General features: G+C 45.0%; 1 protein-coding gene across 1 annotated transcript; it reads right to left on the bottom strand.

The window, feature by feature from the left end:
• Nucleotides 1-243: 243 nt before the first annotated feature.
• LOC140217233 (doublecortin domain-containing protein 2-like) lies at nt 244-576 on the bottom strand. The gene has a single exon (XM_072287616.1). It carries the CDS (start codon nt 574-576, stop codon nt 244-246), a length of 333 nt encoding a protein of 110 aa, XP_072143717.1.
• Nucleotides 577-16,381: the final 15,805 nt, after the last annotated feature.

Raw genomic sequence — 16,381 nt, 5'->3', positions numbered from 1 at the left:
CTTTTTATAGCGTGCTACGTACAGCGAATAATTCCTCCCGCTAGAACGCATCTGCAGGAAGTCTCCGATTCACCATCAGCGCTAAATTTCCCTGCTGAGACTATCCGGCTTATCCCCTAGGTTCTCTCACTATCCGCATACCATACTACTGCTTTCCTCCAGGAAAAGAAAAGAAGGGAAAACGTCAAGATGAAACTCGTGCGTTACATCTCCTGAAGCGGCAGTGCACTCCCAGTGCTGCACTTACCCGTGTGGCAAGTGTCGGAACTTCTCGTATCCAGCGGCCACGTAGCGCTCGTTAGCGTGCAGGTCGTCGATGGACGAGACCCGGTGTCCCTGGCGCGGCGTGTAGATGCTTCGGATGGCGCCGAAGCTGGGCCGTATCCGTTCAGTGAGTTTCTCGAGCAGCGACTCGAGGCTGCGGTAGTGCCTCTGGTTCACCAACGTCCTGAGCGGCTCGAAGTGTTCGTCACCATTGAGAAACATGTACACCCACCGCGAGTCTGGCATCTCAGCCAGCGCGATCCGCGGAATCCGGTGGTTGTTGCTGTCCTCATCGCTGCTCGTCGCTGCCATCTGACAACGCGCCCACTGCAACCTGTCTTCAAGCCGATCACCGTTACTTTTGCTCTTTTGCCTGCCGTTGAGACTAGCGCATCGAGTGGGGGTATTCTTATTTAACGTAGGGGCGGTGGTCGGAACACTCTGACGTGCGATCCGGACACGGGAACGTGATCGGCGCTCGGCGTTGAGGAGTCACGGTCGCCGTTGTTGATGGTATTGCGCAACTCTTCGACGTGCACGTTTCATTACTGACACATTAGAATGCCGGGCGGCCCGCGACCCCCACCAATGGCTCCGAGAAACTTTGACATCGAGTAGCGAACGCCTAAGGCTGCGAATAGCAGCGATCTAGTTGCCGTAACATGTTTTCCATATAAGAGCAGTCGTGCATGCGTCAATTTCCGGCGTCCCGTCTGCAGCGAGCCTTTCTGCCAACACGGCACCACCACGCGGCGATCAAGCGCTTACCGACTCGTACCTAGAGCGAACTTCGACACTGACAAGCGCTGCACTGACTTGGAAACCCTTTGCTTCGCCGTTCCACGGCGGTGGACCCGCGGTCTCCTAGGGAACGGAGGTGCAGCAGCTACACCGTTCGTAGAGCGTCCTGGGCGAGAGAAAAGCGAGGGAAGTGGTACGAAAGGGAGAAAGGGAACCGTGGCTGTGGCGAAAAGGAAGTCGGTGGCGCGGAGCGCTCACCTTTCCACCTTCCAATGCTCTTTTTCTTTCCTCTCGTTCTCTTCGCTCTTTCTTTCCCTCTCTCAGCTCTTTCACTCTCAGGGCTCCGACCGCGGCTTGTAAACTTAGTTTTGCTGCGCGAAGAGCGAAACTGCGACGCTTGGACGCTCTGGAGCGCGCGTAAAGTGGTCGCGCGCTGCTGCGGTTTTTCCCATCCAAGGCTTATGCAGCCAGTTGTTTTCCGAGAAAGTTGCCGGGCCGCTATGCAGGATCGGTTACTGGGTTACCCGTCCCAGTTATGCATTCTAGGAATGAATGTCTCTTTATGTATGAGCTTCACTGAGCTTCTCTAGCAGAGAGAGAGAGAGAGTGAGCGACAAGTGCAGACAAATGGATTAACTGGTTCTTTCTCAATATTAATGTCTACGTGAACGCTAACGTAGATTCGCTTCCTATTTCTTCTCATTTGGGGTCATAAATGAGCCGTAAAGCATTTCTACTGCTGTCCTCGTATAAGTCGTCGTCCAGATAGAGTGGTCGTGCACCTTCACCGGCACGTTTAAACCTTTATCGGAAGCAGTGGATAAGAAAGTGATGTATCAGGTTAAAAGAAAGAACGTCAGTTATTGTTACTTCATATCCCAAAGGAAACACAAAGTGATAGAAAAAATGTTCGTGCACGCAGTTTTTGCGTTTTAGTTGTTTGCATATCTTTATTACAAGATAAAGTTCTTGGTGCACCATATGTAGCTGGGCGGAGAGATAATTAAAAAAAAATACTTCTATGTGCACTTCATGTGCAGAAATATGCACAAATATGCAGAAATATGTACTGCTCATTAAGTGCTGGAGTGAAAATAGAGACACGTACAGTAACTATATATGTGAGACCAGCTGTAGCAACATCTTCGTCGGGTTTGAGTGTTTCGAGTAGACAGCTCGTATATAGTCTAGAAAAAGAATGGGGGAACACGCCGGTACGTTTAAAGTGAAAGGCCTTTCGTTGTTATGATGAAGAGAAGTGCGCTCGTCGAAACGTTGGTACTCGACTAAGGTGCACGAACCCCCTGGTTCAATAATTCTTACAAATTCATCTGGCTAATCAAGTAAAACAACCAGAATATATTACCTGAAAAAGAAAAGGCATTCGTTGGCAGGTCGTTAGTATTAGTACGAGTACAATGCATTGAAGAACACCTGTCTAAGAGCGACTAAAAGCTGAGCAAGTTGGCAGGTATTCACGTTACTAGAAAGACAACAGAAATCAAAGTGGCGCTTGTATTCTCTTTTTCATTCCTTGTTGCGTCCGTGTTTGCACGCCTGCCTTTCAGAACAACTAGCCTTAGCGTGGATCATTTGAGCGAGAGAGAAAATAAGAGAAAGCAAGGGATGCAACACTTTTTTATCTGTCAGGTGCAGAGTTAGCGATATCCACGAGAAGTATATGGCACATTGTTGCACGTTGTTGATTGTTCTAAAGAGCAACTAAAGATGAGTTAGTTTTGGTTCGATAAAATACAGCTATGATCAGACGCCTGACAGCTGAAATACGCAAATATCGCGTGCATGCATTGATAGTGCCGGGATTGGTCAATCTGATACGTGAGTGCCTTGTTGAGTAGCATGTAGGCGAATATTTTTGCCCCGGAGAAGTTCTATATTTTTACATAACGTGCTCTCTTTCTCTCTTTTTCTCTCTCTCTGCCCCACACGTTTTGTTTTTTTTGAAGCATAGATCGATCGGCTAACACGCACGTTTGTATCTTAGGAACAGCCAGACATTTAAAAAACATCTGAAGTATTTAAAACGTATTAAACATATATTTTAAACGTATTTAAAAAACATCTGAAGAATTTTCTTCTAACAGAAAATATTTAATATTAACTTCTTTTTTCTTCTGTTTTTTTTTTCTTCACCCTTATTACTTCAAATATTCCGCTGTTCTGATACCTTTCTTTTTTATTAATAGTCATGTGTATTTCGAAGCTGTTTTGTTGTTGTTTCTACTGTTGCATTCTTTTTTTTATTGCATGTTTGGGTAAAATTTCCGTTACTGTTCAATTCGTTTAGCTCATTTGGTTTTACTGCATTTGCTCCTTGCAATTGTATAATTTCCTTCGTTTATGGTCATGTATATTTGAAATTCTTCTTTTTTTTGTATTGCATGTTTGGGTAAAATTTCCGTTACTGTTCAATTCGTTTAGCTCATTTGGTTTTACTGCATTTGCTCCTTGCAATTGTATAATTTCCTTCGTTAGATTTCTTGTAACTAACTCGCAATCTTGTTTTGCGTTCTCCAGTACTTACTTTCTTCCATGTTTGCTTATATATGATTTTAATGTAGTTCAATTCGTTGCTTTAGAAAGCGCATATTTATAAATAACAGGAGGTCCCGATACAGTCATTGACTATGGGACCTCCTTCTGTATATTATTTGTTTTTATAACTGTAATCTATAATGAATAAAATCAATTTCAATTTCAATTTCAATTTGTTCACCGTATTCTGCTTGTCCCTTTCTTTATCTGGAAGGTGCTTGAAATTCTTACTTCAATTTTTTTCTTCTTGTTATTGTTTTGACAAATGAAGCATTATAAGTTAAAGAAAGATGACAACCTTAGCTACCTTTTATGTTGAACATGAACGAAGAGGCATCTGAAGACCTTAAAAAGTTATACAATTACGGAAATGATCCGATAAATGTACCATTGGATTTCGGCGTACCGATTCTACAGACTACCAATGGACTTCCAAGCCCTTCTTCACTGCGGTTTCATGAAGAGAGACTGTCACTACTTGCTCTGCCTCACTTTGGATGTCAGCAAGCGATGCAAGGTATGTAACTAATTCATCAACAAAAGCACAAATGTAAAAACCTGGGACACAAAATCAGCAAAACTAATCAAATCATCATGCATCAGTTGGCGACCCATGTATTTCCTGCCATCTGTGCCAAGGAAGTTCATCCATCGAGCTGCATCAGCAGTTTACGTTACATCTCAACTGCATGTCATTACAATTAGAGTGACCATAGCAGTCTTTGCCTTGGTCGTCGCGTTTCGTAGTCAACCGTTGCAAAGCGTGTCACGCTGTTGTTTCCAGGCCGTAGTGGATACGACCTACTGAGCTTACCATGTTCGGGCCTGCGCAAGCAAGTATACCTACCACGCTCGACTTCACTAATGCAGGGTTGTGTTCATCTGCCTAACTTGCCACAGGGCACTATACTGGAAAGAGGGAGGAAAGGCGGACCGGGGAGCTGGCCGCGCATTCACGTTTGGCGGAAGACGCGACGAGATTCATCATGAGCCCGCCAGGCAGCAGACCATGACACTGCGACGGGTCTATAGCCTCGCGCTCATAGGGAAGCTTCCCTCTTCCCTTGCTCTCCCAGCAGAGCGCCCACGCATTCCCCAAGACTACCGCCGCCGCCGCAGCCGCCACCTCCACTGCCATCGCGAAAAGCATGAGAGGGTGGCTACGCTGTGGTCACCGCGCATATAAGTGATAAACAAAATAAGATTCGAGCGAAACAACGAGCGCTACTGATATAATGTAGCAGCCGGCGAGAAAGGTAAAACCGAGAGGAAATTTGGGTCAGAGGTCGGTGAACCCGCGTCGGCTACCTGGGACTACCGCGTTTCCTCCCCCTTCAGCACTTCTGCACCCTCTCCTTTACTTTCTCGGCTACTGGGTTCTGCTTTACTCTTTGTTTTCTTTTCTACCTTGTTACTCGCTATTCTCCCCACCTACGAAGCGCGCTTTGGTTGAGCCCATTAGTGTGATCACACCGACGGGAAGGAGTGAGAGGGCGAGCGGGGGGCTGGGGGAAGCGGCAATGAATTCAGCGGAAGCAAAATACGAAAAGCTGGGCGTTTCGCGCGGGGCGGACGTATGCGACGACGACGCTGTCAGCGGAAGCGGCTGTTCTCAGTACGCTAATGACGCGCGTTTACGTTTTGGTTTTCGATGATATTTAAATTAATAGAGGAATTCACCGATTCATTCGAAGGACGGAGATTATGCCATGGCGTACATTGAAGGCCAGCTTCTGCGAAGGACGTTAAGCTGCTGTATCGCGCTGGTTCTGCGGGCACATTGAAATACAACAACGTGCATTGGTTGGGCATACAGGCTACAGTCAATAGTTGGCTTAAAGAAACACACAAAGCCTGTGCGTCATTATGAAAAGGAGGATAATAGATGAGGATATGTACAGTGGTCTCGTCGAAATGGGAAAATTGCACGAGCCGCTGTGCTTTATGTCGATACAAAAACAGTTGGCGTTGGTAAAAGTGGCGCCCAGCCACTAGCGACACAGTGTAAAACCGTTTTACTCCTACTGTTGTCGCCATTCCCGAGTAACTTTTATGAATAAGACCCAGAATCTACCAGATTCTTTATTACGCCGCAAATATGCTCGCCTCTGCCTATACCATCAAGTTCATCGCTACAACCATGGGCTGAAGGAACTGTATACCCCACCTTTATACGTTTCAGCCCCTTCTGACCACTGATATAAAGTTGGCGTGCCAGCCTGCCAACGAAAAGGTGCCATAATTCTTTCTTACTCCGCACATGTGTCAACTGGAACCACCTTCCTGTTTCCATCGTTCACATCCAAGACGCATCTTCATTCAAAACAGCAGTATACCACGCTATCGCATAAGATTTTATTTCTTTATTGTCTCCAAATTTTTTTGCTACCCCTCCTTTCTGCAGTGCCTATGGGCGTTGAAAGTATGTGTAATAAATAAATAAATAAATAAATAAATAAATAAATTAATAATACATTATAAATAACTAATTTATTTCATCATCATCATCATCATCATCATCATCATCATCCTGGTTACGCCCCCTGCAGGGCAAAGGCCTCTCCCATACTTCTCCAATTACCCGGGTCACGTACTAATTGTGGCCATGTTGTCCCTGCAAACTTCTTAATCTCATCCGCCCACCTAACTTACTGCCGCTCCCTGCTACGCTTCCTTTCCCTTGGAATCCATTCCGTAACTCTTAATGACCATCGGTTATCTTCCCTCCTCATTACGTGTCCTGCCCATGCCCATTTCTTTTTCTTGATTTCAACTAAGATGTCATTAACTCGCGTTTGTTCCCTCACCCAATCTTCTCTTTTCTTATCTCTTAACGTTACATCCATCATTCTTCTTTCCATAGCTCGTTGCGTCGTACTCAATTTAAGCAGAACCCTTTTCGTAAGCCTCCAGGTTTCTGCCCCATACATGAGTACTGGTAAGACATAGCTGTTATATACTTTTCTCTTGAGGGATAGTGGCAACCTGCTGTTCGTGATTTGAGAATGCCTGCCAAACGCACCCCAGCCCATTTTTATTCTTCTAATTATTTGAGTCTCATGATCGGGATCCGTGGTCACTACCTGCCCTAAGTAGATGTATTCCCTTACCACTTCCAGTGCCTCGCTACCTATCGTAAACTGCTGTTCTCTTCCGAGACTGTTAAACATTACTTTAGTTTTCTGCAGATTAATTTTTAGACCCACTCTTCTGCTTTGCCTCTCCAGGTCAGAGAGCATGCATTGCAATTGGTCCCCTGAGTTACTAAGCAAGGCAATATCATCAGCGAATCTCAAGTTACTAAGGTATTCTCCATTAACTCTTATCCCCAATTCTTCCCACTCGAGGTCTCTGAATACCTCCTGTAAACACGCTGTGAATAGCACTGGAGAGATCGTATCTCCCTGCCTGACGCCTTTCTTTATTGGTATTTTGTTACTTTCCTTATGGAGGACTACGGCGGCTGTGGAGCCGCTATATATATCTTTCAGTGTTTACATATGGCTCGTCTACGCCCTGAGTCCGTAGTGCCTCCATGACTGCTGAGGTTTCGACCGAATCAAACGCTTTTTCGTGATCAATGAAAGCTATATATAAGGGTTGGTTATATTCCGCACATTTCTCTATCACCTGATTGATGGTGTGAGTATGGTCTATTGTTGAGTAGCCTTTACGGAATCCTGCCTGGTCCTTTGGTTGACAGAAGTCTAAGGTGTTCCTGGTTCTATTTACGATTACCTTAGTAATTACTTTGTAGGCAACGGACAGTAAGGTGATCGGTCTATAATTTTTAAGTCGTTCGCGTCCCCTTTCTTATGGATTTGGATTATGTTAGCGTTCTTCCAAGATGCCGGTAGGCTTGAGGTCATGAGGCATTGTGTATACAGGGTGGCCAGTTTTTCTAGAACAATCTGCCCACCATCCTTCAACAAATTTGCTATTACCTGATCCTCCCCAGCTGCCTTCCCCCTTTGCATAGCTCCCAAGGCGTTGTTTACTTATTCCGGCGTTACTTGTGGGATGTCAAATTCCTCTAGACTATTCCCTCATCCATTATCTTCGTGGGTGCTACTGGTACAGTATAAATCTCTATAGAACTCCTCAGCCATTTGAACTATCTCATCCATATTAGTAATGATATTGCCGGCTTTGTCTCTTAACGCACACATCTGATTCTTGCCTATTCCTAGTTTCTTCTTCACTGCTTTTAGGCTTGCTCTGTTCCTGAGAGCATGTTCAATTCTATCCATATTATAGTTCCTTATGTCAGCTGTCTTACGCTTGTTGATTAACTTAGAAAGTTCTGCCAGTTCTATTCTAGCTGTAGGGTTAGAGGCTTTCATACATTGGCGTTTCTTGATCAGATCTTTCGTCTCCTGCGATAGCTTACTGGTATCCTGTCTAACGGAGTTACCACCGACTTCTATTGCACACTCCTTAATGATGCCCAAAAGATTGTCGTTCATTGCTTCAATAGTAATTTACTTAAGAAGGGTTAAACGAGTACACTGGAGCGTTGGCACATTCCGCTGTCGTTCCATGTTCTAATGCATTGCGACGAGCAGGTAGGCGAACAGTCAATGCGGTGTGGTGGGCGTGAGCTTGCATATAGCGCACGTCCAGTGTACTTGTTTCTTTCTCTCTCAGTGTGAATGAATGCAAGTGGTCATGGTGAAATTTGTAGCACACACAATAGAAAAGGACGCAGTGAAGGTGGGCACACGAGCGCTTACTCACAACTGTTTATTTTTTGGAAAGAGACAGAACTTAAAAGCGCCAGTTATCTGCACTGAGAATGTGTAAAACTAGCCATCGATTTCGATATAAACAGATTACATAGGTTCAAGCAGTATTCAAGAATGCAAATTATTTGTCAGTGATAGCAACCGATGGTTGACTGATGCATTTTTCAGCACACCTTCTAATATGGAAGCCTCCTGTAATTTCTCACATTAGTTTATTTTTATCCGAAAAGAAAATGTCAGTTTCAGGAAATACCGGCTCACAATGACATAGGTTACAATGGTCAGACAGGTGCGAATTATTTTGTTTTCCGAGAGAATGTTGATATTCTTTTAGACGAGTGTTTCTGCACCGACCGGTTTGTCCTGCGTACATGTTGCCACATGTTAACGTAATCCGGTACGCAACACCTATTCTGCATAGTGTGAATTTTGGATTTTCTTTAAAACCGCAGCTGCATTTTCTTTTTCTAATGTGAAACATTTTTAAAACAGCTTGGCACAGTTTTTTCACCTTGTTACGAGCGCTTAAAGCCACTTACACGCCAAACCGGCGGGCAACATTCTTTAGCCCACGTGAAAAATAATTAACGTAAGGTAAAACCGCAAGGCGTTTTCTCTTCGTGCTCTGCCTGTTCCTTGGATCTTTTGTTTCTGCACCCTTTAATATCTCAATTACTTTCTCTGCCGCTCTGCCAATAATATTTTCCGGGAATCCCACTGAAGCTAGCCGTGTTATCTGCTGAGCAAAGCTTTCTTTCATTTGGTGGCAACACAATTTTGCCAAATCCACCCGAAGGCTCGACACTGCTATTCCGCTTTTTACAATAGTTAAATGTCCTGATTTGTGCTGTAATGTAGGCTTTTCCGATCTAGGGTTGTACATCCAGCATGTGTGGCCGGGAAGCAATCGCAAATACAAATCTAAAAACTGTAGTTCGTCTTCTTTAGCTATCTCATGTGTAAACTTGAGGCCTAGGCTACCTTCCCGAAACATTTGTAGTACACTTACCACTATGTGGCCTTGTTCAGCCCCATCGAAAATAAGCAAAATAGTCATCAACAACTCGGAAAATTTTTGCCAACCTTTTTAGTGCACTATGAACGTTTCGGTCCACACGAGCTAAGAAAATGTCGCTTAGCATAGGCGCTATCTTTGAACCTATGCATATGTTTTTTTTAATTGAAGTGAATGTTAGGAGAGGTTGGCGCCTTTATGTGGTGGCACCGGCTACTCCTTGTCACTTGGCTGACGAAACAAATTTGCGCAAAAAGGGAGAATAGCGACACTAAATATAACACTCAGTAGAACACCGGATCAATAAAAAATATACAGTCCAACAGTACATCAGTCGCAAAGTTCTGTGCATGAGTTCAGTCCACGTACGCATATATGAAGTCCGATGTTTCGAACAGCCAAAACACACAACAACACTTGTAATATACTCAAAGTACAGGACAGAATTATACGTATTGCGTAAAGGTTGCGATCACCACATAAACCAACTACGCACCACGAACAACGTTTATGTAACTCATTTAGCGTATTCGGATCATCCAATACTTAATATTTTCCCAAATGTTCGTCTCCTCTAAAAATTTTTTCAGAGCAAGAAGCGCTCTTTTTTGAAGGCCCGCAGTTAGCCATGGGCCAAGTATCTTTTTTAGAGTGAATGGTCTTCTGTCTAATATAAACAAATTAGCTTGCAATACCGTTCTTTGTGTATCGTATTTCGAGCACTCGAGATGATGATGCACATCTTCGTCTGGATGGCCACAAGAACACTGCGGACTAGAGACACGTTTTATTCTGTACAAGAAGTGTCTCGTAAATGCAGTACCAAGACGCAGCCGGTGTACCAAATTTTCATATTTTCTGTTGTCTCTTAGAGTCTCCGGCATTGATAAGTTTATACATGGGTCTATTGAGTATAACTCCGAGTTTTTAGTTTGCTCGTCAAACCAGGTAGTTTTGCTGAGACGACAAGAAATCTGTCTCAGGATCAGATGGACTTCACTACGCAATAGGGGAAGATTGGTTGTCTCTGCGTTATTGTGCGCTCGTTTCGCAGCGGCGTCCGCTGCAGTATTACCAGGAATATTGCAGTGCCCAGGAATCCACTGAAATGCAATTACGTGGTTCATTGCGCTTGCTTTTGTAAGTTCTTTGAGCGTCTCATACAATATCGAAGTGTTCAAAGAATTTTCCTTATTGCTCTGTAGTAATGTGAGAGCGGCTTGCGAATCGCTAAAGATAACCCATTTTTGCGAAGGTTTTTCTAAAGTTATGAAACGCAAAGCACACAGGATTGCAAATAGTTCTGCCATGGTGGAAGATGTCTCCCGGGATAATTTAAATGTTTGCTCTAGCGCTAAATGTGGAATGACGAATGCTGAAGTCGAGGAATGTTTATGACACGAACCATCTGTATAAACGTGGATGTCATCATCATCATCATCATCATCATCATCATCATCAGCCTAGTTACGCCCACTGCAGGGCAAAGGCCTCTCCCATACTTCTCCAACTACCCCGGTCATGTACTAATTGTGGCCATGTTGTCCCTGAAAACGTCTTAATGTCATCCGCCCACCTAACTTTCTGCCGCCCCCTACTACGCTTCCCTTCCCTTGGAATCCAGTCCGTAAGCCTTAATGACCATCGGTTATCTTCCCTCCTCATTACATGTCCGGCCCATGCCCATTTCTTTTTCTTGATTTCAACTAAGATGTCATTTACCCGCGTTTGTTCCCTCACCCAACCTGCTCTTTTCTTATCCCTTAACGTTACACCTATCATTCTTCTTTCCATAGCTCGTTGCGTCGTCCTCAATTTCAGCAGAACCTTTTTCGTAAGCCTCCAGGTTTCTGCCCCGTGGATGTACTGGGGATATAATGAGTAAATTTGGTAGAGTGCCAGTTGCTGTGCGGCTACTATGAACATGTCTCTCTTAGATATAATCCCGTCAACCGATAACTCTATTTTAGGGTATGTTAACATCCAGGGAGGGTAACTAACATCCACTTTGCATAATTCAAATCTTGGTAATAATGCTTTATGTTCTCGAACAACATCGTGAATTTTGCTTTTGTTTCTTTCGGTGAGCGCGAGGTTTAATGGATGCTTCTCGTGTTGGGTTAAGATGCGATAAATATGTCGGCATGTTTCAACCGTTCGTATGACTGGAAATGGGGGGTGACGAGCTTCAGCAATTACTAAAGAACTCGAGGTAGCCTGCGGAACCCCAAGACACACTCGCAGCCCCCTTGCTAGTAAACGTTGAAGACGTTATTCAGAAGTTTGCGATAAACCACGGAGAATAGGTGCCGAGTAAGCAATATTTTGTTTTATGAGTGCGTTATGAACTTGTAGTAGCGAAGAGACTGATCCCCCCCCCCCCCACGTTGTGCCTGCGAGTCGCCGAAGTAAGTTTATTACTGCATTGGTCTGTTTTTCAATTGCGCGGATGTGTGAAGCCCATGTAAGTTGGCGGTCAAGAATAACCCCAAGAAATTTATGCTCTTTCACACACATCAAAGCTTGCCCGTTAAGCCTAAGTTGGAAATTAATCAACTGTCGTCTAGTGAAAGGAAGTACGGCTGTCTTTGCGTATGAAAGACTCATGCCTCTTTCTTTTAAGAAGGTGTCGATACTATCAAGGCCCTCTTGCAGCGTTGTTTGAATGTCTTGTATATTAGAACCAGAGGCCCATATGCAGATGTCATCTGCGTACAGAGAATACCGTAGACCAGACGGGAGCTTTTGTGGCAAGGCTGCCATGACACAATTGAATAAAAACGGACTGAGAACACTGCCCTGCGGAACGCCCTGCGTGATGCTGTGATAATTACTTTCTCCTTCTATTGTTTCCATAAATATTTTTCTATCTTTCAAGAAGTTTGACACCCATCGCAGCGTTCGACCGTGTAGGCCAAGCTCTAACATAAGCAAGGACGTGTATCTGACTTACAGTGTCGAATGCTCTTTGAATGTCTAAGAATACTGCTACTGTCACATTTCCGCAGCTTCGTTCATGTTCGACGTATGTGGCAATATCTAATACTGCATCCATTGTACAACGATTTTGTCGAAAACCGGTCATGTGGTCGGAAAACACATGTGTGTGTTCACACCACCATTGCAGTCGACTGTCTATCATCTTCTCCATTAGTTTGGAAAAACAGCTTGTGAGACTGACGGGTCGGTAGGAGTCAAGACAAAGTGGAGTCCTTCCTGGTTTTAGCACTGGAATTACCCGAGCTAATTTCCATGAATCCGGTAGAGTCTCTCTTATCCAGATATCATTAAATATCTCCAAAAGAGTCATTCTTCCTACTGGACCTAGGTTTTTTAACATCACATACGTAACACCATCTGGGCCTGCGGTTGTCTTTGTACGGCATGACGAAAGAGCACTTTTCAATTCATTTAATCTAAACTCACAATCAAGTTGTGGATGTTGTGACATAAAGCACGCACGAAGCTTCTGTTCTACTAGTGTTGTCTAACTTGCAAATTGTAGGCAAGTAAACGGAATTCCTGGTCTGGATATAAGTTGACAAAATGCGTCAGCAACAGATGTTTCCGGAGTGCTTCGAGCTACGGCAAGGGCTCGAAAGGGATGGCTCTGGGTAACTGGACCACTAAAAGATCGGACAACGGACCAACGACGGAGACAACGGAGACAACGACGCGCAGTATTCTCGCCATTTTCTTGTACCTAATTTTTGTAAGCATCTGCGCGAAGTTGACTGAACTTTCTGTGCCATTTTGTAGTCGTCCAGCTTTCCACTGCGGCGGTAAGCCCGTTCTGCGCGCCTTCTATTTGCTCTTAGGCATTCATATTCGCCGTCGACTGCAGCGTATTCATTTGGAACAATGACTTGCTTTGTGCAGTTCTTGTAGGACTCACACAATGTATTTGCAAAACTTTGAGAGTTCGGATTTTCACCCAATGAATTACTTAAATGGTGCCGAAAACTTTGCCAATTAGTATACTTTGAGTAGCGGCGGGTCCCTTCACTCCGTATGAGGCAATGTTTGACCAGGATTGGAAAATGATCACTACCTTGCGTTTCTATGTCCGTTGACCATTCAACACCATCAAGAAGGTCTTGGGAGCAGAGCGTAACATCTATACAGCTTGAGTAACGAAACCCCCGCAAGAACGTTGGAGAGCTGTCATTTAACACAATCAGATTACTTTTTTCTGCGGCAGAATGCTTCCACGGGAATCATTATATTCACTGCCCCAGATGACGTTATGTGCCTTGAAGTCCCCACAAACCAGCACATGTGAGTTTGCGATACCAAACACATTCACCAAGCTGTCTACTGATATTTTGCTAGAACATTGTAGATAAAGACTGATGACTGTGACGCTTGTATTTCTAAGAGATATCTTGCATGCTACGAACTCCGGTATGTTTGAATCGCTCGACTGTATTAAATAGGACGGCAGGTCTTTTCTCACGCATAACATCGCTCTACTACTTCCAGCAATGCGCGATGATTTATATGTAACATAGTTCGAAAGACGAAAGTCATCTCGTACGCCTGCTTCCTGTATGCATAAAACAGGAAAGTTATGTTGAGCTAGTAGTTTGCGAAAATCAGCTGACTTATTTCGAAGGCTATTAGCATTCCACTGAAATATGAAAACATTGTTATAACGATTATTCATTGTAAGCCTGCAGTGGAGCTGTTGGTGGTTGTGGAAGCACCAACGATTCCATAGAAAGCAGTGTTTTTACCTCTGGAAGGTTGTTTGCGTGTGGAATGGCACTGAGAATTGCACGCAGAGCTGTGAATAGCACGGGCAGGATCATCTGTGCCACGGGTAAAGACGCGTAATCACCAAACGACGCTGAAGCTCCATGTGTGCTCGAAGCAGGTCGCTGAAGAGCTGACTGAGATGGTCGCTGGGATGACAGATGTGGTTGAGGCGAATGTTGAGGTAGTCGCTCAGATGTTAGGTGAGGTTGCTGTGTCGATGGCGCAGGGCGTTGTTTAGAAGGTCGGCGAAGTTCACTCGAAGCCTGGGCAAGATGAGTAGTGTTCTCTGGAGGTGGATCGTGTCGCTCGCTGTCAGAATGTTGTCGACCTGAGTGCTTTAGAGCTGCAGAATAGTTCATATTGACCACTTGCCCTTTCTCTTTGTTGGCAGTTGGAAGCGCGCATCTTACAGCATCAAGGTTGGGTGGGGGCGCATTACGAGGAGGCAGCCTTCGGTATTTCAACTCATGTCTGCGCAACCTTGAGGCAGCTCTGCTCTGAGGGCACCCGGAGAAGGAAGCTGTACGGTTTCCGCCACAGTTGGCACACTTTGGCTGACACACAGACTTGCGCTCTGAATGGTCGTGGTCTTCTGAGCATATCTTGCAGCGACGTGCAATGATGATACCGCTGCGCCAATTGCGCCGAACTGCGCCGAAACGTGAACACTGCTACATCCTGCTACATTTCCGCAAAATATGGTAAATCTGCGCCCACCCTGCGCCGAAAAGTGTGCTCCGGTCCAGAAACGAAACTAATTAATCGAGTGCCGCTTATGTCACCATCGACAGTGGCATCGCTTGAGCTACCGTACTCGCGGCGCGCGCGGCAATCCGAGCCAAGCCAAGGCTGATGGTGTTGCTGCTGTCATAGAGTTTCCTATATGGCTGCTGTTGGGCTGCTGCTGTGGTCTTTGCGGCATGCGGTCGCCCTGAGTTGGATGTGCTAGCCTTTACCGTCGGCCGTCGACTTCGCTATGGCGCTTGCAAAGCTGAAAGGTTGGTGCATCTATCATGCATTTTGTATTGCCTAAGTTTGTAGAGGTATAGCCAGCACGTTGTCTGCTGCTGTTCTATATGTCAAAAAATGTGTGCCAACAGCGTAGGCAAGAAAGCGGCAAACATGGCGGTCTGCTGTTCAGGAGCGATTGGCGTTCACCGCACGCGCTTCTTCTGCCTCGACTGAACCACGTTGGCGCGATTTCAGGCGTGATGACGGCTGCGCGACAGGGACTAGAGATGAGTTTGGGTCGCGTGTGGGGAGGCGCGCGCTCGTTAAAAAAAAAAAAAAAAGCGGCTTGTCTGCCGAAAGCTCCTCAGGTTCAATATTTCACGGACGGAGGGAAGGTTCAATCAAGCGACCAGTCGCGTAGGCCAATAAAAAAAAAATCGTATCTTTAACGTTTTAATTCCGCGCCGTTCTTCTAGCTACATATTAAGGCATACAGAAAAAAACGTTGCTTAACTTAGTGAAACTCTAGTCGCTGTTTTCTCTCGGCGACGTCGCCCTGGGTGGTTTCAGTCGCGCTGCGATCACCAATGCTCGTCGCGTCGTTGCTCGCATACATACAGCTACTGAAGATGCCACGTTAGCTTGCTGTAATGTCTAGTGCACGGAGTTGAGCACTTTCTACCTTTTTATTTGACTGAAACATGCCTGAGTTATGCTTTAGAACTTATAATTTTAGCTGTTTGCGTGAGCTATTTCAGTCAGGACTATGGAACTGGCATGCTTGCTATGCCCGAACTTGCATGACAGCTAACGTATCGTGGCCGCTCGCAGCAATGATAATGCAAGCTGTTCACGGGGGCAGAAAGAGTTGAACAGAAAGGGAATCGAAAGGGCACTCAATAAAACATCGTGCCTTGTCTAGCGTCTCGGCGGGCCTTCGTTGTTTTTCTGCCAGGTTGAATTTGGACTTGTAGGCTCTGTTCTAATACAGGACAAAGGTTGAAGTGCTAAACTAAGAGATGAAGCGATCTTGATAAACATTTGCGCATGTGAAAGAATTAGTTTTATTTCTGGTATATCGTGTAATGCTAAAATGTCGGTAATGAGCAATTTAACCTTATTTTCTTTTAGCATAGCGTAAATTGCATTATTTAGTAGAAATGAGAAATTGCTTTTTTTTTTGTGCAGGCCGCTCCACCAAGTTCAATCAGGACATTCTTCTCGAGACTGACCAAAATGGTGACAAAATATCACTGTGGTGCCGTCAAGCAAACGAAGCAACTGGCTTTTGTGTTTTGTGCGACAGCAGCATTAACTGCAGGCAGCACGGCGTAACGGCTATAAAGCGGCA

Source organism: Dermacentor andersoni, chromosome 4 (genome assembly GCF_023375885.2).
Source record: "Dermacentor andersoni chromosome 4, qqDerAnde1_hic_scaffold, whole genome shotgun sequence".
Classification (NCBI taxonomy): Eukaryota; Metazoa; Arthropoda; class Arachnida; order Ixodida; family Ixodidae; genus Dermacentor; species Dermacentor andersoni.
Note: the sequence above shows the minus strand (reverse complement) of the source record. Positions and strands in the feature narration are given on the sequence as shown.

Bases quoted from the DNA above. Each gene is read 5' to 3' on its own strand.
- LOC140217233 (XM_072287616.1), bottom strand. From the start codon at position 576: ATGGCAGCGACGAGCAGCGATGAGGACAGCAACAACCACCGGATTCCG.